The sequence below is a fragment of the Mesoplodon densirostris genome, chromosome 14 (genome assembly GCF_025265405.1).
Source record: "Mesoplodon densirostris isolate mMesDen1 chromosome 14, mMesDen1 primary haplotype, whole genome shotgun sequence".
Taxonomy (NCBI): domain Eukaryota; kingdom Metazoa; phylum Chordata; class Mammalia; order Artiodactyla; family Ziphiidae; genus Mesoplodon; species Mesoplodon densirostris.
In genome coordinates, this window is record NC_082674.1 from 54,701,893 (window position 1) to 54,724,379 (window position 22,487).

A 22,487-nucleotide genomic window follows, 5' to 3' on the forward strand; every position below is an offset into this window, starting at 1 on the left:
TCTCAGATGGTGAGTCCAGCAAACCTCAGAGGGTTCAGGCCTTGATGTAAAAGCCATAATGACCATTTATTGAAAAACATTCTTCCCCTTCAGTGAATATTTTTTTCTGAGAACGCAGAGTTCAGTTTATTTCATTCTCCTGTTAACATTCTTTTTTTTTTTTAATTAATTAATTTATTTATTTTGGGGTGCATTGGGTCCTCATTGCTGTGCGTGGGCTTCTCATTGCAGTGGCTTCTCTTGTTGCGGAGCATAGGCTCTAGGCACTCAGGCTCAGTAGTTGTGGTGCACAGGCTTAGTTGCTCCGCGGCATGTGGGATCTTCCCGGACCAGGGCTCAAACCCGTGTCCCCTGCATTGGCAGGCGGACTCTTAAGCACTGCGCCACCAGGGAAGCCCTGTTAACATTCTTATAAATTGTAGAGAAAAGCAAGTTAGTGGTATCTCTATTGTAGAAATTGGAAAAAGGTCAAAATTATTCTTCACTTTTGGGGCTAAGATTTAAAACAAAATAAAATGACTAACAAAAAACAAAAATCTCCTTACTTTGAAAGCAGTTCTTTTTCCAAAAGACCATTATATGTATTGTTCTAAACAGTTTTTTGTTTTTCGGGTTTTTTTAACCTGTTAATGTTCCAGAAAGGAACCTTGATTGAAATAGCCAAGATGCCTTTTCTTTGGTATAAGGTGAAGGAGATAATGTCATGAGCACTGCATTAAACTCTGAGCTTTTGTAAAATTTTCAAAATATTGCTCTGGGTGTTATTTGAGAATTTAGGTAATTGGTAAGTAATCTTATATTAATTGGCTATAGAAAAGGAAGCTATGAGTCATTTTCTTTTATTAGCCATCTAATTGATAATGCTACTGGGAAAATGTTATTAGAAGATTTACCTTGAGAGCTTTAAAAATTGAGTATCACAAAAAGGAAAAAGAAGAGAGTCACTAATACTTTGGCTTATGTTATTTTGAGAATAAGTTATTGATTTGCTCACCAGAAAGTCAGCATTCTCAAACTGAGTGTAACTACATTTTCACCTTCATTTATTTAATCATCTGCCTAAGATTTGTGCAGGTTTTCCTTAATGTGGGTGAACACCTGAACTTATGACTGAAAGCATAAGTAAGCAACAAAATAAAGAAATTAAGTGGTCAAAAGGTACAACCTTCCAGTCATAAAATAAATAAGTTCTGGAGGTACAATGTAGAGCATGGTGACTATTGTTAATAATACTGCATTGTGTATTTGAAAGTTGCTAAGAGTAGTTCTTAAAAGTTCTCATATGAGAAAAGAAAAATTTGTAACTATGGTGACCATTTTGCAATATATACATATATTGAACCCTTACGTTGTACGTATGAAACTAATATAATATGTCAATTATATCTCAATTTAAAAAAAAAAAAGAAAGAAATGCAGATTTTGGCCGTATAGCTCTTTGCTTGCTTGAAGTATTTGGACAGCAATTCCTTTTGTTATTTTTCCCTCAGAAAATTTGAAATTCTGTCTTTAATTCCAAAATAGATAGAAATATTCTATTAGATTTATCCAGAAACTGTGCAGAAGGGGCAAACCATCTTTTTAGAGCATAGTGAGTACTACAATTGGTTACTCTTCTTACATAGCTTGAAACTGGGGATTGATAAGTGTACAGTTGTAGATTGTACTTGATATCTTACTTAATATTTAATGGTGGTAAGGCATAAGGTATCCTCTTAAATGGAAGATTAAATTGCCCGGTGGATTTTATGTTTCTTCTAAACTTCCACTTAAGAACAAGACCTAATGCTATCAATATTAAAACTATTGACATTAATCAACTACTGTTTGTAAGGAAGAAAGGAAAACTAACTAGAAATATGTTGAAGGAATTTTAGAAATTACCTTAAAATCAAGATACTTTAAAGGGGATATGCCTTTGAGTGGCCTCAGAACCATAGTCTAGGATCCTCGGTGCTGGTCTTATACACTCCTTTGGAAAACTGAATGAGAGTTTCAATACACAATCTTTTTATACTCTACTGTAGTCATTTACAACATAGAGGTGTATTAATCATGGTTCTCCAGAGAAGTAGAACCATGCATGCATGCATGCATGGAGAGACAGACAGACAGACTGATGTATTATAAGGAATTGGCTCATGCAGTGATGGAGATGATCCCTAAGTTCTAAGACCTGTAGTCCGCAAACTGTCTTCAATTGATTGAATGAGCCCCATCCATACTAAGGAAGACAATCTGCTTTACTTAGTCTACTAATTCAAATATTAATCGCATCCAGCAACAACCTCACAGACGTATCTAAAATAACGTTTGACCAAATGTCTGGGCACCCCTTGGCCCTGTCAAGTTGATGCATAAAATTAACTGTCACAAGAGGGAACACCAAATATCCATATATAGCTTTCAGGATTTTTGGAAGACCTGTAACCTATTTGTAACTGAGCCACGTCAGTTGAGAAGCTCTGCATTAGATAATATGACTTATTTGCACCAGTGTATAAAATGAAAGGGTCTTCTTCCTCCAAACCCAGACATGGAGATAGGACAGAACTGGGAATGAGTATAAGTGAATTCATGCATAGTGCTTTGCCCTCATTGATGAATTAAAACATTGGGTAATTGTTTTTGCTTTTCCAGAAACACTCTATGAATTGAAAAAAAAAAAAAATACAGGGATTCAAGGTAAAAAGGACCCTGATAGGAAAACAAATATATGAGAAATGAGAAAATTGGGAAAGGTAGAGAAATCCTATAAAAGCCGGTGTACCTTTGGAGAGTAGTATAGCTAAGACCACATATGACTTTTGTGAGCCCCTTCCCCATAAATGATATTTAAAATTCTATTTTATAACTTGGTATAAGGTTGAGTATGTTAATATTAACTATTAAAACATTTTCATGAACCCCTAAAATTATTGTGGACCCTAGGCCCTGTGCCTACTGCATAAGTTGGCCCTGGTTATAGTATAGTACCTAAAAATCAAGGCTCTGGAGTCACACTGCTAGATTCAGATCCAGCTTTCAGCACTGACTTGCATTAGCCACTTCTCTGAACATGAGATTTAGAGAATAATAATAGTACTTACTTCAAAACTCTCATTATGAAGATAAAATGAAATTGTGCATATTAAAGGTGCTTAGCACAGTGTCTTGCACATAACTAGTGCTCAATAAATGTTAGCTGTTACTGAATAATCTCAGAAATGCGCTTCTTAGAAAATGGTCTTCAAAGGTGCAAGAGGGTTTCCCTGGTGGCGCAGCGGTTGAGAGTCCGCCTGCCGATGCAGGGGACACGGGTTCGTGCCCAGGTCAGGGAAGATCCCACATGCCACGGAGTGGCTAGGCCCGTGAGCCATGGCCGCTGAGCCTGCGCGTCCGGAGCCTGTGCTGTGCAACAGGAGAGGCCACAACAGTGAGAGGCCTGCATACTGCAAAAAAAGCTGCAAGAAATAGTGTTGCCAACTGGATTTTTTGGTGAATAGCAAAAAGTAATAGGGAGATAAATGAGAATTTGTGTGGGAGTACCCCTAGTTCAGCTGTATACTCACCTGTCAGACTATTTTGAGAGCAAAAATGCTGCTTCTGGCTAGTTTCCCTTCTCAGAATAGTTTTGACATGTAGGAACTCTTCTGAGCCCAAGTGTGCTTGTCTGCAAGTAGCAGACCTTCTCCTTTGGCTTCCTAGCGCTGGAAACAATAGAGAAAGTAAAAAGGGAGTCTGGTACCTGTCTGGAAAAGCATTTGCCTTTCAACCCTGCATTTATCAGAGCCCCCTGTTCTTAAAATGTTTAATGGCCAGATGTGCTGCTGTTTGCAGGTTTAGAATTTGATATGTGTTTGAATTGACAGACGTGGCTCAATCACCAGTTTCCTAATTCCAAATACAAGGGAGAACTGATGACTATTTTTCCTCTTTGACTTTGAAGTTGAAGGCATTTGAAATTCAAGTAACTGGAGTGAATATTATTTTATTTAGTTTGCTATTTAGTTACTGTTGTAACCTCAGCTAAATATTTAATATGCTAAGTGTGTGTGTACTTATTTTGTTACCCTCACATTAATTTAGAGTGCAGCACTGGCTCTTTAGTAAAAATTTACTATTTGCTTTGTTGGAAACTATGAATAGTAGTGTTAGATGAATAATTTGCTTATGCACAGTAGAATAAATCGAAGTTTAAATAATATTTCACTTTACCGACTTTAAAGCTGTTGCATGTGTTAAACTACCTTGGCTGACAATGTTGAGGAAAAAACTGAATATATTTTAAAACAATTAAAATTATTTAATAATCTTCAAGAAACAAAAAAAACCCAAAACCTTTACCAGTATCAACCTTTACCTTTTTTTTTGGCTGCGTTGGGTCTTCGTTGCTGCATGCAGGCTTTCTCTAGTTGCGGTGAGCATGGGCTTCTCATTGTGGTGGCTTCTCGTTGCAGAGCACAGGCTCCAGGCGCGTGGGCTTCAGTAGTTGCAGCGCGCAGGCTCTAGGGCACACAGGCTTCAGTAGTTGTGGCGCGCCAGCTCAGTAGTTGTGGCTCTCAGGCTCTAGAGCGCAGGCTCAGTAGTTGTGGCGCACAGGCTTAGTTGCTCTGCGGCATGTGGGATCTTCCCGGACCAGGGATTGAACTTGTGTCCCCTGCGTTGGCAGGCGGATTCTTAACCACTGCACCACCAGGGAAGTCCCAACCTTTACCTTTTATCTCATGCTCAAATTTTATGTTTTTAAAAATTGAGTGTGTGATTACAGTGTTTTGGGAAATCTGTTTTTTTGAAAGAAATTTATCTGCTTGGTCATAAGAGAAACTATTCTTGTGGTAGGTTAGTTTCACTTCTTCTGAGTGTTAATGTTAGTTATATTCTTGTACCTCTTCTACTTACCAACTTACTTGGGCTATGTTCCATCGTATCTTTCAACTTTATTGTGCTTCTTGGGAAGTAAAGCATTTTAACACACCTCATGTGTGGTTTACACTCTTTGATTTTCATAATGTGATCAAGGTTTAAGTCACAAATGCCAACAATCAACCATAATGTTCACGAATTTTCAAAATTTAAAATCCCCAAGGAGTAGCAGTAACAGGTTCTCATTATATAAGCCGTTCTTAACAACAGATATTTTTTAATTAGGTACCTTTTTCCCAACTTGATAGGAGGATCTTGGGGAGGATGCAAAATATTTGGATTATTTAATTTCTTGATATAATATGGTAGAAATTGATATAAATTGAGGCAGGTATTTTCATAATGATTTAGAATGCTAAATAGTGGTGGAGAAATAGCCTTAGTGAGATTTGAACCTGGTTTTGACATTTATTCCTTGGCAGGCCACTGTGTCTGTATGTATCATCTATATAATAACAACAGTAGTGATAAAAGCTGTCACTTCTTGAGCACACACTGGGTGTCAAGCATTTACTCCTCTAATTTATTCTTCACCTTGTAAGGTAGGCCCTGAGAGCTCCAGTTTATAAATCCTGAAACTGAGTCTCAGCCCCTTGGGTCCACAGTCCTCTATTGAAGTGTTATAATTACATCAGCTATTTACTTACTGGAATTAGCTAGTAGTAAATGAAATTTGGCGTTATTTATTACCATGAACAAGATAGTAGCCCTTTTAGCATCAAACCGGTCTTGTAGATAGTTGGAAATTAATATACTTCAAAAAGTAAAATGTTAGGAAATTTAATTTTAATCAAAATCGTTGTTAATTCTATTAGCTGCTTTCTTGTTGAATTGTTGAGGAGTTCCTCCTTGTGGTGAGTGGTGCTGGTCAGTTAGTGGATTCTGGTTGTTTGAATATTTATTTTAAAAATTTATTTATGGCTCTACCTCCGGGGTCGGCAAACTATGGCTTAGCAGACAAATCTGTCCTGCCACCTGTTTTAGTAAATCAAGTTTCATCGGAACACACCCACACTTACTTGTTTATGGATGGCCTGCAACACGAAAAATATTCACTATCTAGCCCTATAGGGAAAACTCTGCCAACTCCTGTTCTACCTCATTCAACAAAAGATTTGAAGCAATTGACTCTAATATCTAATCCTAAAGACATATGGAACTTTCTTTTAAAATGTCCATGTAATTTTATTCTTTATGAGAAAAGGTTGGGAAGAAGTCTAAAACAAAGTTTAAACGTGATTGGGTTAAAATAATGTTCTGTTTCCTCAAGTACATTCCACTAATTTGAGAATTTGCTCACTGGTATACCTAAGACCTGGTAGTTATGTGTAATGATTGATCCAAATCATTGAATATGTTTTGAGGTCCTTTCTTTCATCCTTAGATAAATGTTTTTTCTATCCTATTAAAAGGATAACAAAGAGGATACAAGAAAGATTCTGTTTTAATTTACAGAGAAATAAAATTTGGTCCTATGTGAGTTTTTGCTTACCCTCCCTGCCCAAGAGGAGCCAATGCTTATTATGTTTCCAATTAGATGGTTATCTGATCCCTTTAAAAGTAATGTCTGTCCATTCCCTCTGTGGAAGTGAGTTAAGTATGGGTCCCCTTGATGCACTCAAGTTTCACAAGCCTTGGGATCTTGAGTCTACTCTTTTCTGTAGGTTTCATAATTGATACTGAGAACCTTTTCCCATATCACATACATGAATATAATGAAGATGTTAAACTTTTGTAGAGATAGCACAAGAGTACCCTGAGACCAATTATGCAGCATCAAGTTTTTTGCTCTGATGCTGCTTCCAAAAGAGATTTTGTTTTGGAAAATATGTATGTGAAAATTTTTCCTATTGTTTTTCATTTTCCTGTTTGCTGACTATACTAAACAACAGAAATCAAGCATTAACTTGTCTTGTAACTTGGCAGGAAGTGCCACCATGATGTGGCATTTTCTTGTACACAGGATGTCATTTCAGTAGTACGCTTCATCTTCCAACAAGTTTTGACTTAAAAGTTTGTATTCCTAGTTGATGTTTAAGTAGTAAGGTGAGCTGAGTTGAAAATATTTTACATGTATCTGAAATAAAGTTAGGAAAGTGGGAATAAATGTTATTGTAGGTTACACATGTAGACTAAACCTACTAGTGCCCCCAAAATCTAAGTTAATCTAAATCCAACAAGTTTTAATTAATAAAAATACTCCCAAAATGCCAGTGTTCTCAGAGAAAATACTCTAGGATATATGCAGGCTTTGCTTGGAGGAAAAGTAGTGTACTATTCAGAAATACAAATATGCACACCATAGAAGAGTAGAGAAATGGAATTTCTAAAAGATAGCACACATCATCAAAATGATAAATGAGCCATTGAATTTCTTGGTAAAAACTGAGACATTCTGTCCTACTTTGGTTTCTTCTATTAGCAGATATTTCTAAAAGGTTTTCACAACAAGGTCATTCTGTATAGCACAGGGAACTATAATCAATATTCTGTGACAAACCATAATGGAAAAGAATATGAAAAAGAATATATATATATGTATAACTGAGTCACTTTGCTGTACAGAAGAAATTAACAAAACATTGTAAATCAACTATACTTCAATAAAATTTTTTAAAAATAAAAAAAAAAGGTTTTCAGAATTCACGTGTTCATATCCAGGTTCTGTTCAACTATAATAGGATAATACTTTTTGCAAGCATCCAATCTTATTGTTCTAAATATAGAGTATGTGAGTGGTAGTAGGAAACACCCCAGTGTTATGGAAAGATTATGAATACTGTCTGGTTTTTTTGGGTTTGTTTTTGCTTGCAGATTATTCAAACTTTGAGATTGCTTTCTCACTGTACAATGGGGTAGTAATTTCTTCTTTGTAGAATTTTGTAATGGATTAAGTAAGATAATGTTTGTAAAGTGCCAGGCATGATGCTTGGTGTGTAATGACATTTATTTGTCATTACACAATTATTTAAAGCTGTTCTATGAGTAGTTATTCTTCTTTCACTTAGTGTTTCCTGTATCTGACTGGTAGTTACCCCACCCCATAGTAGCAGACAGGGTATTGTTGTATGGGGGTGTGTGTGTGTGTAGTAATGATAAAGCTACGACATTATTAAAATTACAAAAATGAAAATAAACTTTTGGGGGGTGTTTTGATGCAGACAGCTTTACTAAACCGCCTGGAGCGAATTTTCGAAGCATGTTTTCCTTCCATATTTGTCCCTGATACTGAAGAAGAAGTTACTTCCCTGAAGCACTTGTTGGAAACAAGCACCTTGCCAATAAAAAGAAGAGAGGCCTTAGCTGAAAGTGGGTAAGTAGTAGATATTTTTCAGATAGCATGTATATTTGTTAGTTTCAACTGTTCTAATTTATAAGGTTATCTAAGGTTATCTTAAACCATTAAGGCTCTAAAACATTACTGTGTTTAAGTTTAAAAAATTATATTGTGCTAAAAGATATGATTTAAAAAACTCTCTACTTGTCTATTTTTGAGCTTTTTAAAAAAAATTCTAAATCGGTATTCTAATCAATTTTATATATTATTTTTTGATTTCCTAGTATGATAGATGAAAATTTAGATCTTACTTACATCTGCTATTCTCTTCTCTTCATCTTCCCAGTATACTTACATCATAGTTTTTGGTTAAATTGTTATTTGGTATTTTCATTATTATGATCATATATATAGTGTTCACAGCTAAGCCACTATTTTCTTTATAGTATACCTTTTTCCTGGATTTGATAATTGCCTGTCTTTTTCATTTACTGAGTCTTTCCCTACCCTCCAACAGCCTGTTAATATAATTTTACTTGTGATAAGACCTATCAAGCTGATGAGTCCATTTTTTACCTGGAGTCCTCCATCTTCCAATTCCTTCCAATCTGGAATGGATCAGTCTAGGCCCCCTAAACACATGTTGTCTTGGGACTTCCCTTCACTTAAATCCCATTTTGGTGGAGCACATCCTCTAATAGCCTCCTGGAGAAAAAGGAACACAGGAGGTAAAATTTTACTTTATTCTACCCCTACATCAAAGTTATAATTTAGGGTCTTTTGTTGCTGGTGTTCTGAAATTTCACAATGACGTATCTCGATATGAATCTTTTTTCATTCATTGGACTGAGTATTAGGTAGGAACCTTTCAATCTGGAAGCTTCTGTTCTTCAGTATTGAGCAATTCTCTTATAATCACAATTACTTTCCCTCCATTGCCTCTGTTTTCTTTCTGGAACTCCTATTAATTATTAGATGTTAGAAGGTCTAGATTGACTTGCTAATTTTAATTTCAAAGTTATTCTTATTCCTGGATACTTCTGTTACATTTCATTACTCCCCACCTCTGGAGGCAGTATTTCTTAATTTCATTGAAGATGAATATTATTTTTGCTTCTTGACTTTTGTTTTGGGGTGATTTCTGAGAACAGAAGGGGACAAAAAGGTTGATGTTTTGCCATCTTTAAACTGTAGATATTTTTTAAAAATATGCTAGCTGTACAGATAGTTCATACTCTTAGACCCAAGAGATTCATTCTAAGGAAATAACACAATTCTGCAATAACACACACCATAAAATACAGGAAGATATTCTTGCACTACTAGTAATAGGAGCCAAACAGTAAGAACAACTTAATTAAAACTGTATGCTGATTGTGGCTAAATAAATGATGATGCATCTGTCTAATAGAACATTACACAACCACTGAAAAAGATACATATGTACATAAGGAAATGCTTAAAATCTGAAAAAAGAATACAGAATTTTAAATATGCTGTAATTGCAACTGGATATTTGTGGGTCAAGACTCAAGGAGAAAACATATTAAATAGCTCCAGAAAGATGGTGGGATGCTGGGTGGTATCTTTCCTCCTTTTAAATATTTTTGCCTTACAATTTAAAAAGAATAACATACAGGCCAAATTTTTGCTTGATTGTTTCAAATGAGTTTAATTTAGTTACTTTTCTAATGACTAAGTGTTGGCTGTTGATTTCATTCAGATAGTAGTTACATACTCATGTTAGACACAAGATTAATTGAAATGTATATTTCACAGTCACATTAAAAGTAGAATTCATGGTGAAAGCTATTGAGTAACCCATTGTTGGTGGCTTCATCGTGACCTTTGCAGGGAACTGCTGGATGTGTGGGCTGAGCTACAGGACATCCATGATGCACATGGCTTGAGATATCAGTGGGGCGGCTCCCATAGCAACAAGAAGCTCTTGTGCTCCTTGGGAATAGACACCCGAAACATTGTGAGTTTATTAGTACCTTGGAAAATCCTTTAATCAACCTATGAATGTTTTTTAATTCTGTCACACTTCTGTTGAAACTAGTTCCTCAGAAAAATAAATATTAGTTGGTTTAACATGTTCATGTATTTTTGAATATGCCAACTTTTAGGCATAAATCTATCTAGATTTTTCTGCAATATTTCTTATTTTTAGGAAAAGTTGTTTTAGTGTTTTTCCTTAACTATGAAATGAAGGAATTGGGCTAGGAGATCAGAAATATAACCCCATAAGGGCAATTTAACAATTTCTTCAATTTATCATTCACAATGTATGTAATAAAGCATTACAAGCATCTTTTGGAAACTTTCATTCTATGACAGATCATTCTCTAAATATATGTTCTTTCTCTCTAACGTACGTATATAGCTCTTCACGGGCAATAAGAAGCAACCTGTTATAGTGCCCATGTATGCAGCAGGGTTGGTAAGTACAAAGATGTCTTTGCATTTGTTTATCATTGCTGCATTTATTCTGTAACATCATCTCGCATAGCACGACATGGAAAGTGTATTTTAAGGGGCGTTTACTGTGGGGCCATTAAGAGAATAAATACAGTATCCTTTTTCAATCTCATAAATTCCTTCCAAGTTTTGATCTGAGGATATTTTTCTGTATTCTATTAATTATAGACACTTTTGTTTTAGACTGAAAATTATTTTTTATCGTAGTAATATTAGTGCTCATAACTTTTTGTAAAATCCACCTTTGGAAGTCTCTCTCTTTTAATTTGCTTTTAAAAATAAGAAGCTGAAGTATCTGAAGCCTTAACTATCACTTGTTTTAATGCATTTGCGATTATTTTTAAATAGTGCAGTATTGAAGCCATGGATGTATATCAAAGCTTGGAAATATCAAATTATAACAAATGAAAATGAGTCAGGACCCATAATTGGTATTTAGTTTTTCTATTAATGTTTTAAACGTGTTGAATTTTGTTTTTTCAGATATGCCAGGTAGTCCAGGAAAACTGAGGAATTTTCATTCTGTACCTTATCAAGACTCAGTCACATTTTAAAGTTTGACTTGTTTGTGGTTTTTGGCGTGTCTTTGAGTTATTGGTGCATAAAAATGTCCTATCAACCTAAAAATATTTTAAAATTCTTTCACCAATAACTTGAAAATAAGAAAAAAATACTGTGTTTAAGATAGAGAATAAAATAACTGAGGAACCCTTGGTATGGAGTTTAAGTTTAAAAACGCTTTATGTGCATGTGAAAATGAATTTGCTGTGGAACTTGACCTTTTTTTTAATCTGCAAACTTTTCCATGAATAAGCTCTAATTATTGTTATTGAAATGTTTGCTTTGTTTTGTTTTGTGGAATTGCACAAAACTTCTGTGCTTGACCTTTTTTTAAAAAATCAGTTTCTGCTCCTTTGTGAATGGTTATCTTGTATTTTCAAAACACCTTGATCATCCCTACTCTCTTTTATGTTGTAGGTAAATGTAATCCAGAACGTTTCTTTAACTTTCTGGTTACGTGCATCTCTTTCCTCAGGGAGTAGCATTCTAGAGACTGTTGGTGGTGGTATTGTCACATTCTGAATAGGAAGTAGGAATTTAATTTGTGGGCACTTTTCATTCACCATGTTGGCGACAGTAACCTACTTAATGCTCTGTGTTAGGGTCAGCACATTAGCCAATTCTTTAAGTTTTATGTGGAGTTAGAGACTAATGTCTATGCTTTTTTTCCTATCTTAATCACAACCTTTTATTAGTAATGTAATTTTACCATTTTTGTAAGCTTTTAATACCAAAGTTGGTTTAGTGAATGTATCATCTCCTCCTCCATCTTTGTGATGCCTTATATTTAGAAACTTATTCTTTTTCATATCTGGTTTCAAATTTTAATGATACCTGAATTTTTCCCATGGTGCTTTACACACATGAGATGTTCAGTATGTTTTGATCTCATCTGGAGGAATAGTACCTGAAATTGTCATTTAAGTCACTGGCTCTGAGACTTTAATGTGCATTGGAATGGCTTGGAAGACCCGTTAAAACACAGAATGCTGAGCACCACCCCCATAGTTTCTTATTCGGTAGGTGTGGGGTAGGGCTCAAAAATTTGCACATTTGACAAGTTCCCAGGTGATAGAGAAGCTACTGATGGGGACCACTTTGAGAACCACTGACTTAAGGGAGAGTTCATATTAGAAAAGTTGGCTAAGACTAGTAATTGTTTGCCAAATGCATGGAGCCTTTGTAGAAGGGCACACTAGGAAGCCTGTATAATGTGTATGGTATTGAATTAGACCATGAATTTATTTTCATTTTTCAAGCTGCTAGATTAAAGCCTTTCACATGCACTGTTAAGAACTAAATCTGTAAATTGCTTATTAAGCTTATGCTTGATTTTATGAGGGTAGGGGGATTCTTCTGAAAACTTGGTTTTAGAAATGTATAGATTCTAACTATAAGATTCCTGACTTAGCAGCTTTGGGTTTTTTTCCCCAGTAGTAAAGGGAGACTTTTATTTGGTTGATAACTATTCAAGAGCTTTTCAAGTATTATTTTAAAATTTGTAAAAGCTTGGGCCTTTTTTCATGCCAGTAACCTGGATTATTACCCATTATTTTTAGTGTTTGGTAGAACATTAATGCAAAATGCTGATTTTTTTCTCCTTTGTTTCTACATCCATCTTGAATGTTTTTCTCTCTTACTCAAAAAGTGTGTTAGATTCATAGTGGAATATGTAAGATGTTTTCCCCTCTGAAATGACTGTCTCTGCTTTGCCAGTCCAAAGAACCAAGAACTAAGGTTCCCATCTATAGTGGAGCAAGGATCAAACACTAAATTCACATTGAAGCATGTAGACGTCATCACATTATATGGTGTGTTTTAGAATCAGCTCTCACCTCTCCAAGCACCACCATGGTGTAATGTGTTTGAAGAGTGCCCTTTCCTGCAGTTTCAGATCTGAAACATCAGAATAATGTTGGATTCTTAGGGCCTGGATGTGATATACTGTTCTGTTTGCCTCTTCCCCACCCCCACCATCCCATGTGCTTATGCTTTTGTGTGACAGTGATAACCAGGCACTTTACAACAAATCCAGTTCAATTACAACGTTTTGCTTCAAAAAGTTTGGATTCCAAAGGTATTATTATTGAAACATTTCCCATTATAGTGCTGTAAGATTTTCACGAAGCAAAATTTAGGACTAGTTCCTTTCTGTCTTCAGTTCTTTTCAGATGACCTGTTTTCTTTCTGCTTTCTGCTAGATTAACTTTCTTGTAAAGTTTATGGGCTGATCCTTCCCCCCCACCCATTAATGGCCAATATGCCTTTTTCAGGGTATGTTAGAGCCCACCAAGGAACCATTGAAACCACTATCTGCTGCAGAGAAAATCGCTTCCATCGGTCAGACAACCACTATGTCACCAGAAATGAACACATGTACATCTGACCAATTCCAGGTAAAAATATCTGGATGTATATAGATATTTTTATGCATGTATATACACATATGTCCACACACATTGTTGTTTCCCTTAATATATAACTTTTAGTTTTTAAAATATTTTTAAAATTTAGTTTCATGATAGATGTGATTTCAGTTACTTATTAACATCCCTTGAAATACAATGAGCAAATTCTCTTTAATTTTAAAAAATAGAAAAGGCAATTTGGGAACTGGCTGGTTATGGGTAAGTCCTTTAAACCTATCCAGGACTTAGTCTTTTTACCTATAAAATGAGGACTTTGAAGCAAGCATCTCTAAAAATCCCTTACAGCTTGAACATTATATGATCATTATTACTGACACACAAATCTGGTAAGTGCTAGATTTCAAAATAATGGAAAACACTGCATTTATACCAGCTCTTCAAGTCTGCTGTAGTGTGTTTTTCCTGAAGCCTGCAAAAGTTTTATAAAGTAATAAAATTTAGGTGTGTTTATTACATCAGAAACTGTTGTTTTGAGAGTTTGAATAAAGCTGTTAAGTTAAAAATGACGTAGCCTTTAACAAAACATTCTATGGATTAGGAAAAAAAGAAAGCGCTCTTACCTTTCTTATCCTTTACCTCCTTGGGACATTTAAGCACAAATCATATTTCAGTCTAATATGTTTAATATCAAAGCCTTCCCTCTCACTTTTTATCTGGGAGGGCATAGCCACTTTGGTTTGCTTACTTTTTCGACATTGAATTAGAAACTGACTCAGTGCTGGTTAAACATTGTTTTTTAAAATATTAGTATTCTTAATGAACATTACCGTTTCTAAAACATATTCTTGCTGTGTTTGTCATTTCTTAACCTTAAATATTATCTTTGATTATGTCTAACACAATAATGTATGTTTGGACAGCCTTTTCCAAAATGTGTGTTCCATTGAACACTAATCCCCAGAAATGCTCCACTAAAGAAGGGTTCCATAGTGAAGTAAGTTTGGGAAATATTTTATATCATACCCTACAACCACCCTTGGAGATTTGCAACCCACACATTAAGGACTCTGAAGAATCTTGCAGTGAAGAACCCTATTTAATTTTACTTCATTTCTCAAATTTACTTGGCCACAGGACCCTTTTCTGAAGAACATACTTTGGAAAATAATTTTGTAAAGCAAGGTCCTACTTTTTCAGGTGTGTTTCAAGAAACATCTAATATTACTGCTATGTACCACTGTGGTTTATACTTGGGCTTAGGTTAAACATCCCTCTGAAGCCAGTTTATTACTGGCACTGAATTAGTGGGCAAGGGGACCTAATGCGTAAAATGCTTGGCCTTATTGTTGGTTGGGCAGCAGGCAAGGTGCCTTGGGCAAAATGTCTCAGTAGGTTGAATCTGTCCTTAGCTCTCTTTTCATTGGCCTTATATTGCCCTCTGGCTATCAACTGCTCTCCCAGGCCTGCCATGTCTATGCAGGTTCCAAAATGACTTCTCCCACAGCACATTCTCACTTCTGCCTCAGTCAACATTCTTATTCCTACAATGCTAGGTATTAGGAAAGTAATTTGAGTAACTGCCTGGTATGTTTTCTGGAAATGGAGCTGTTCTTACTTGAGGCCACTTGTTGCTACTTTTACTTGCCTCCTTCTCTTCTTCTCCTCTATCCAACCACTTCCACGTGTTACAGCCCCATAAGTTATTGCTTATTTTATCAGAGTTAGCTGTCACCTGTCATTTTTGCCTAGTCGTACTTATCATCTTTCTTATATAATTTAATTATAGACTTGGTTAGAAGTCTAGATAACCTAATAAAAAGCATGTGTGTTAATTCAACGGAAGATTTTTAATAGAAATTAATGTGTGTTAACTTAATGGAGGTTAGTTGCAGCTCCATATGTATTCAGCTGCTGCCACCTCTATGCATACATATACACCCCTATGTACTTGTAATCAAGGGACTCTCTCCCTACTTATAGGGCAAGTGTAGGAATTTTCAGCAACATTTAAGCATATCTAACATTTTTGCTGGAAGATGGAACTTGGTCTCTTGCTACTTATATTTTTTAAAAGCTCTTTTTAAGCAAATATGTCCTTTTATTCTATTTCATGCACACATTTCTCTTTTTAAAAAATACACATATAAATAATGAATTAACAAGTTTATTCTGTACTTTGTTATGGTAGTTTGTGATCCTCACTGGCTTTAGTTTTTAGGCTTTTGGGAAACCAGTGAAAACAATATTTCCCAGTGGAAATTCAAACTTATTTCTGAATTGACTTGAGCCTGTGTAGGTCTGCATTCTAACATTCAAATTTTGAAGATTTCAGCATGCATATCAGAATTTTGTGCTGAGATGCCTAACCCCCATCACTAGATTGCATGACCTTTGCTTGGCTCCATACTTCTGATTAAGGTTAAGATACTTAACAAACATCTGAAATGCATTGTAAAGATTCTCTATATAAAGTGATATTTCTTACCACTATTCTTTGGCATGCAATGTATATATTATATATACATTATATAAACATGTATATATTTTTCACTTAACATTTTGGCCATGCAGTCTTTCTCCTAGTGATAATTTTCAGATGAAACAGCCATAGCCATTAGTGCTAGAAGCTTAGCAAAATGTGTCAGGAAAGACCTGTTCAATACCAAAATTTCCCCCCGCCCCCGCCCAAAACGTATAGCAGACCTTCCTCTTATGCTTTGGCATCACTGAACAGTGACTTTCAAACTTAGCATAGTTGTATAATTCTCATTATGACTGCATTTTTTTGGTCTGTCTTTTCTATTTCAGTTTGGTACCCACTGAATTTTTATCTTCCACATCAGTTTGTACTCATCAATCTTGTAGCCATTGCATCTCTTGTTTAGGAATTTAATATTTTACTAACAACTGTTAACGTTTTTTTAAAAGATACTTTTACCTGAAAAAAGTTTATAGGTAAAAAGCAGTAGTGATACTTTTTATTGTTGTTGTTGTTTGCATCTTTATCCACTGAATTTCAAGGTCACACCATTCACGGTGCCATTATTGATTCCCCTCTAAGATCAGTACTTTAACCATACTTTATTCACTGCTGAGTAAAGTCAGCTCTCTGGCTAGCAGTTATCCAACTAGTCACCACTAGCAAACTTCTTTTCTTAGGCTACTTTATGTTGCTATTTCAGTTGTGAATCAGAATTTTAGAGACAGAAGAAAGAAAAAATGACTATCTAGCACTGTACTCTCTTTTTACATTTAGAAAACATATTTGGAAAGACTAAGTGATGTACCCAAAAGCACACATCAGTGCTATAGCTAGGACTAGAACCAGAGTCTCCTGTCTCTAGTCTTTTCTTTCCCCCTCTTTTTATTGTGACCTTGTCTCCTTTCTTTTGTCTCTGCATTAATCATTCATGCCACATTACTTAAAGTTGTTTGAAAATGTTTCATTCCAGTGCTTTCTCTTTAAGTTGCCTACTTGTCTGTGCCGTTAGTTAGCCTATAATTATTTAGGTATCTGTTTTTCATCTATCTCTTTTCCACTAAATTTTGATTCATGATTTAGCACCTCATCATTACAATATTGGCTGTGTCTTCAAAATGCCATACACATCTGTGAGAAGCTAAAATTCCAGAAAATCACTGAAATATTTCAAAACATCCAGCTACTTGACATCATTTAGGTAAAACATGTTAATGAAAGACCTTTGCTCCATTTACCCAGAAACTTTGTTATTATGTAAATCTGGGTTTGGTCCATCCAGTCAGTGTTGAATAGTTCTAAAGGTGTTTCTGATCTAAAAGTAGAATAATATAAGTTGAATCTGTTGGAATGCCTAGAGCTTTTTGTTTGTTTTTGAGATCAGCTAAAGAAAATCTTTTCTAAATGTTATTTATCGGTCTTGCAGGTAGGTTATAAACTAGATTTTCACCAGGATTTTTTAAAATTTTATTTGAAATAATTATAGATTCACAGGAAGTTGCAAAGGTAGTACAGAAGAGGTGCCTTGTGTCTTCACCAGTTTCCCCCATGATTACATCTTACATAATCATAGTATAATATCAAAACCAAGAATCTGACATTTATGCAATATGTGTGTGTAGTTCTATGTCATCTTTCCATGTGACCACCTCCACAGTCAGCATACAGCATTTCTTCCATTGCCACAGCCAAGCCCCCGCCCCACCCCACTCCAGCTCCCACAGCTCTCTCTCACCCCTGGCAACCACTAATTTTAGTGTTTTATTTTGTTTAAACCTAGCCCCTCCACCTCCAGGCCCGACTTATATGGGGGAGACTAAGTGCTTTATAGTAACATGCCTATAATTGGTTATCAAAGCAATTGTATTATAATGTCATGGGATTGGACTTTCAAAAATAGCCGATTCATGTTCCCTTCCTACAGGGAACAACGTCTTTGTCTACACAGAAAAAATGATTATAAAGTTGTTTTTTTTTAATTTATTTTTTTATATTTTATTCATTTATTTTTGGCTGCATTGGGTCTTTGTTGCTGTGCGCGGGCTCTCTCTAGTTATGGCGGGCAGGGGCTACTCTTTGCTAAGGTGCGCGTGTTGCTCCGCGGCATGTGGGATCCTCCCGGGCCAGGGCTCAAACCCATGTCCCCTGCATTGGCAGGCAGGTTCCTAACCACTGCACCACCAGGGAAGTCCCGATTATAAAGTTTTAATAAGTGCCTACCTTACAGTAAAGCATGGTGGTGAGCAATACAGAAAAAAAAAGATGGCAACATGTTGATAGTAAGAGTCTAATAAAACACAGGTTATTTCAATAATTGTTGCCAACACCACCCTCAAAATAAAAGAAGAAAATGAAAAAAAGGCATTTTTTTTCTTGTCAAGAATATTCTTAAAATAAAGCAGTGATCATTTTAAAATGTGTTGTACTACCTTCCATCGTCTATGTATCATTTGCTCATTTTATCTTTATGTGTTTGGTAATTAACAGAATTTTAAAACCTAGAATACTCAAATGAGTTCTGAGTATACTTTTCAGTACATTATTTTAAAAATTAAATTATGATACTGATTATAAGTAATTTCTAAATTAAAGAAGATGATTAATTTAAAAAAATTTTTATATATAAGGAAACCAACTAAATTAACCATACATGTTTATACAACTAGTTACTTAGTCTTTAATAACCCAAATTGCCTCACTTTCAGTGGTACCTTCTCTATTGCATTATATTAACTATTAAGAAATTTTAAGTGGATAGTCATTTAAAATAAAGTGGATAACTCTTTAGTGAAAAAAAATCAGTGATGTTTTAAAATATTTTTATTGTAATCAAGCCAGTAGTTTAAATCATGATTCGAGAATAGATTGAAATTTTGACATAGGATCAGTCCATAAATTTCTGTTTGAAAATGTAAAGATAATTCCATTTCTCAGATACAACATTTTTAATGTCAACAAGCTGCACTGTTTATAAATTTTGCAATTTCAGTTTGTGTTAATATTTGTAGATAACCTTCTGAAATTGTAAATTATCCCAATTTTGTCTTTAGGTATCTTATTGCCTAATGATCTTGCTATAATAGTGTTTCGTTTTATTTTTAAGGATTCTTTATGTTGCTACAACCTATACTGATTAATTTTGATTTTTTGGTTTTCAACTCTAGGAGTCTCTACCACCCGTCCAGTTTGACTGGAGTAGCAGTGGCCTTACTAACCCTTTAGATGGTACGTCTCTCCGTAGAGCCTCTAGCACCAGAGCTAGAGTTAAGAAAGCTACAAAGTTCAGACAGACTTCTCTCTGCTGACTTCATTTTTTGTTTGAACATAACTTCTTATCTTTGGAAATTCAGGCTTTCTTTCTGAATAGTGATTGCTCAAGAAACCAGCTGTTACTATTATTAACAGTATTAATGTCCATATATAGGTAGTAGTAGCCAGATAAAATTTTAGTTTCTTTATCTCAAGTCAAAAACAAGCTTCTTTATTTTCCACAAATATCTAGGCAGTTTAAATGATATTTTAGGTAAGACCAATTTACTTGAAATTTTTTTCTGTAGTTTTAGTTTATGGAATTTTCTTGGATGCAAAGTCTTGTGTGTAGAGGCTGCTTTAAAGCACAATTATTTAACCAAAAACAATGTGCAGATAGATCCATATTTATTGACTCAAAGGAGTTTTCAGATTTAATAATATTTTATAGTGCACTTATATGCAAATGAAAAACGAATGATTTTCATGATCCTTTTCTAAAACTTATCTCAAAATACTAGTAGGTAGTTCCAGAAATAATTGGTTTCACTTATGGCTTTAAAAGAAAATCCTGAAAAAGGATTAACTTATTCCAATAAGGTGGGGTTTTTAAGTAATACAAAATGCTAGTTTTCCTGTGTGTTGACATCACAAGTTTTAATTGGACTCTGAGGTATAATTACTCTTACTCCTTATACTTCATAAGTTGTTTGAGCCATGGTCTAAAACACCTGTTATTCTATCAGCTTTGCCTTAGAGTGGGGGATCCCAGGATATCTGGAAAGCATCCAATTGAATATCCGTGCTGAAGGAAAGCCTGGATGCACCTTCTGCTGTTGTCTGGTGTCTTATTCAGTCAAATCATCATGCTTTTTATTAACAAACAACTTTAAAAATGTATACTATTTCTGATTACTGTTTCAGAGTTAAAGGGGAACAGTACAGCTTGAGGTTGCACATCAGGGTAGGGCAGTTATGACATTCCTTATTACGTTATTTTATTTTAAACTAAGTTAATATATTGGTGCCTGTCCTGAAACTGACAACTTTGTCACTTTTAAAAAGCATTAATTAGAAACCAACACTACTAACATAAAAGATTTATTTGGGCATGTACAGTGATTTAATGTTGGGTTGAGATTAAAGTATTGTTTCCCTTTAACGGGTATACTTTCCCCTTGGTCTTTCTGGTATGGCTTCAAGTTTCGATTGAAAGAACCGAACTCCTAACTAAAACCTTTCTAAGTGTCAAATTATTTACGTTGTACATGAGAAAATGTACATTGAATTAAATTGTTACTTTAGAAATGTCCTTAGCAGTGAAAAACTAATACTGTACACATTGTTTTAATGTTGATTTAAAAATATGTAATGACTACTAATTATAACCTGCATGTTCAAGTGTGTGTCTTACCCCTTTTTACACATAACCCCTCCTCCCTTGGCTTACCTTCTGTGTGGCTGCCTACCAACACGGTCACTGAATTTCAAGCTAGTGGAGGTTCCACTCTTCTGAACCTTGATTTCTTTGGGCCCGTGGATGACAGTAGCTCTAGCAGCAGCACCACAATCCCAGGTCAGCAGAGTGTTAAAACCATAATTCTAGTTTATTTACTAAAAGCATGACCACATCACTTGACTTTCCTATAAACAAGGAAACAAGTAGATTGTATTCTCTATAATGTCTACTACTTTTCTTTCATCTATCTACTGTTGTTTTCTAGTAGTATAACTATAACAAATGACTTATGTGAAATGTATTTTGAGGAAAGCTTTGTCAGAGTGTAATATTCAGAGCTGAAAGTAGCTTCTAGATATAAAACAGCCCTAATGTCCTTACACAGTTAAAGGCAGGGTTTTTTTTCCCCCTGTAAATAGAAAATGTGATATTTTATATGCTTATTTTTAAAGCATATTCTACAAAGCCACTTGAAAAAAATACAAATTTAGAGATATAAGAATATTTTAGTACACAAAGATGACTTTACATTATAGTGTCTGTGATAATAGAACCTTTTACAAATTCTAGCATTCAATTAGTTGTTCATTAGTGCTGCTAAATGTATAATTAGGTTCCAAAATGTTGGAGTCTAGCACTTAGTTATATAGTCCCACATAGAATTATTACTGTTTTTATGTAGCTCTTAAATAGAAAGTTTACTGTTTTCCATGAAGGAAAAAAAAATGTTAAAGGTAATAATAGAAAATAATTGCTATGAGATACTAAAAGCTAGAAATTAAAACTTACTGGAGTGCCTGTTAAATTAATGTTCAGCCTGGCAGAAGTTCAGTTCATTGACCAAAGGCCTAATGTACTTTGTCATTTTCTAACTGAATAAACGATTAAAATATAATGGCATTTTTATGTTTACATTTTATTTAATATTTTAATGACTCCCTGTCATCCCAACTTGTGATCTGGTAATCATGCCCATTGATACCAGATGGCTGTTGAGGTGCTATATAGATGCCGATGCCCAGAATGCATAGGGAGGGTCCCTCTCAGTCCCCACTAGGATCAGTTAGACAGCCAGCCTGGTTCCTGAGAATCTGCGGGTTTTGTTCAGCTAGATAACCCTGCCACCCACTTCTAGCAATTTAGGAGCCATGATGGGAAATGGGGGAGACTAAGACAATCAGCTAAGGGTGAACCTGGGACCCAGAATGCCCTTCTCCAAGAGCTGGTTATGGAAATCTGATTGTGCTATAAGGACATTCCAAGGCCGTTTTGTAGAATGACTGGATTCCACAAATCTAACCCCCTGGTTATCATTTTCATTGTTTCCAAGATTTTACAAGCGTATGAAAAACTAATGTGTCTGGTTTTGACTTGAAAATATTTCACTATTTAAATTACTTCTAAATACATGTGAGCTATGGAATGACCTGGGTGAGCTAATTAGTTTTTAATACTTACTGGGGGGAAGAAACCCAAAAACTTGTGTATCAGTTTCCTTATTACTATAATCCCAAGAATGAATGACCAAGCTCCTATTTTTAATTTGCTCTCAGCTTTGTTTTGTCATGGACTGTATCATAATTTAAATGAGGTCACTATTTTTGGGTGTCTAAAAACCTGGTTTAAATTTAATTTTTGGTTACATTTCAAACTCAGTTAAAAATCACCCATAAGAGCACAAATCATCTGACCGTATAAAGAAGTACA

General features: G+C 35.0%; 1 protein-coding gene across 5 annotated transcripts in view; it reads left to right on the forward strand.

Moving 5' to 3' along the window:
* AFTPH (aftiphilin) overlaps positions 1-22,487 on the forward strand; it is a 62,987-nt gene that overhangs the window by 30,270 nt on the left and 10,230 nt on the right. For 2 of the 5 annotated variants that reach the window (XM_060117565.1, XM_060117564.1), the window contains 5 exons: positions 8,067-8,218; positions 10,037-10,163; positions 10,569-10,625; positions 13,498-13,620; positions 19,237-19,297. In XM_060117565.1, the coding sequence (XP_059973548.1) occupies positions 8,067-8,218; positions 10,037-10,163; positions 10,569-10,625; positions 13,498-13,620; positions 19,237-19,297 (520 nt within the window). Of the gene's footprint in view, positions 1-8,066; positions 8,219-10,036; positions 10,164-10,568; positions 10,626-13,497; positions 13,621-19,236; positions 19,298-20,723; positions 20,898-22,487 lie in introns of all 5 variants that reach the window. The other 3 variants (XM_060117566.1, XM_060117567.1, XM_060117568.1) reach the window with 2 other exon arrangements.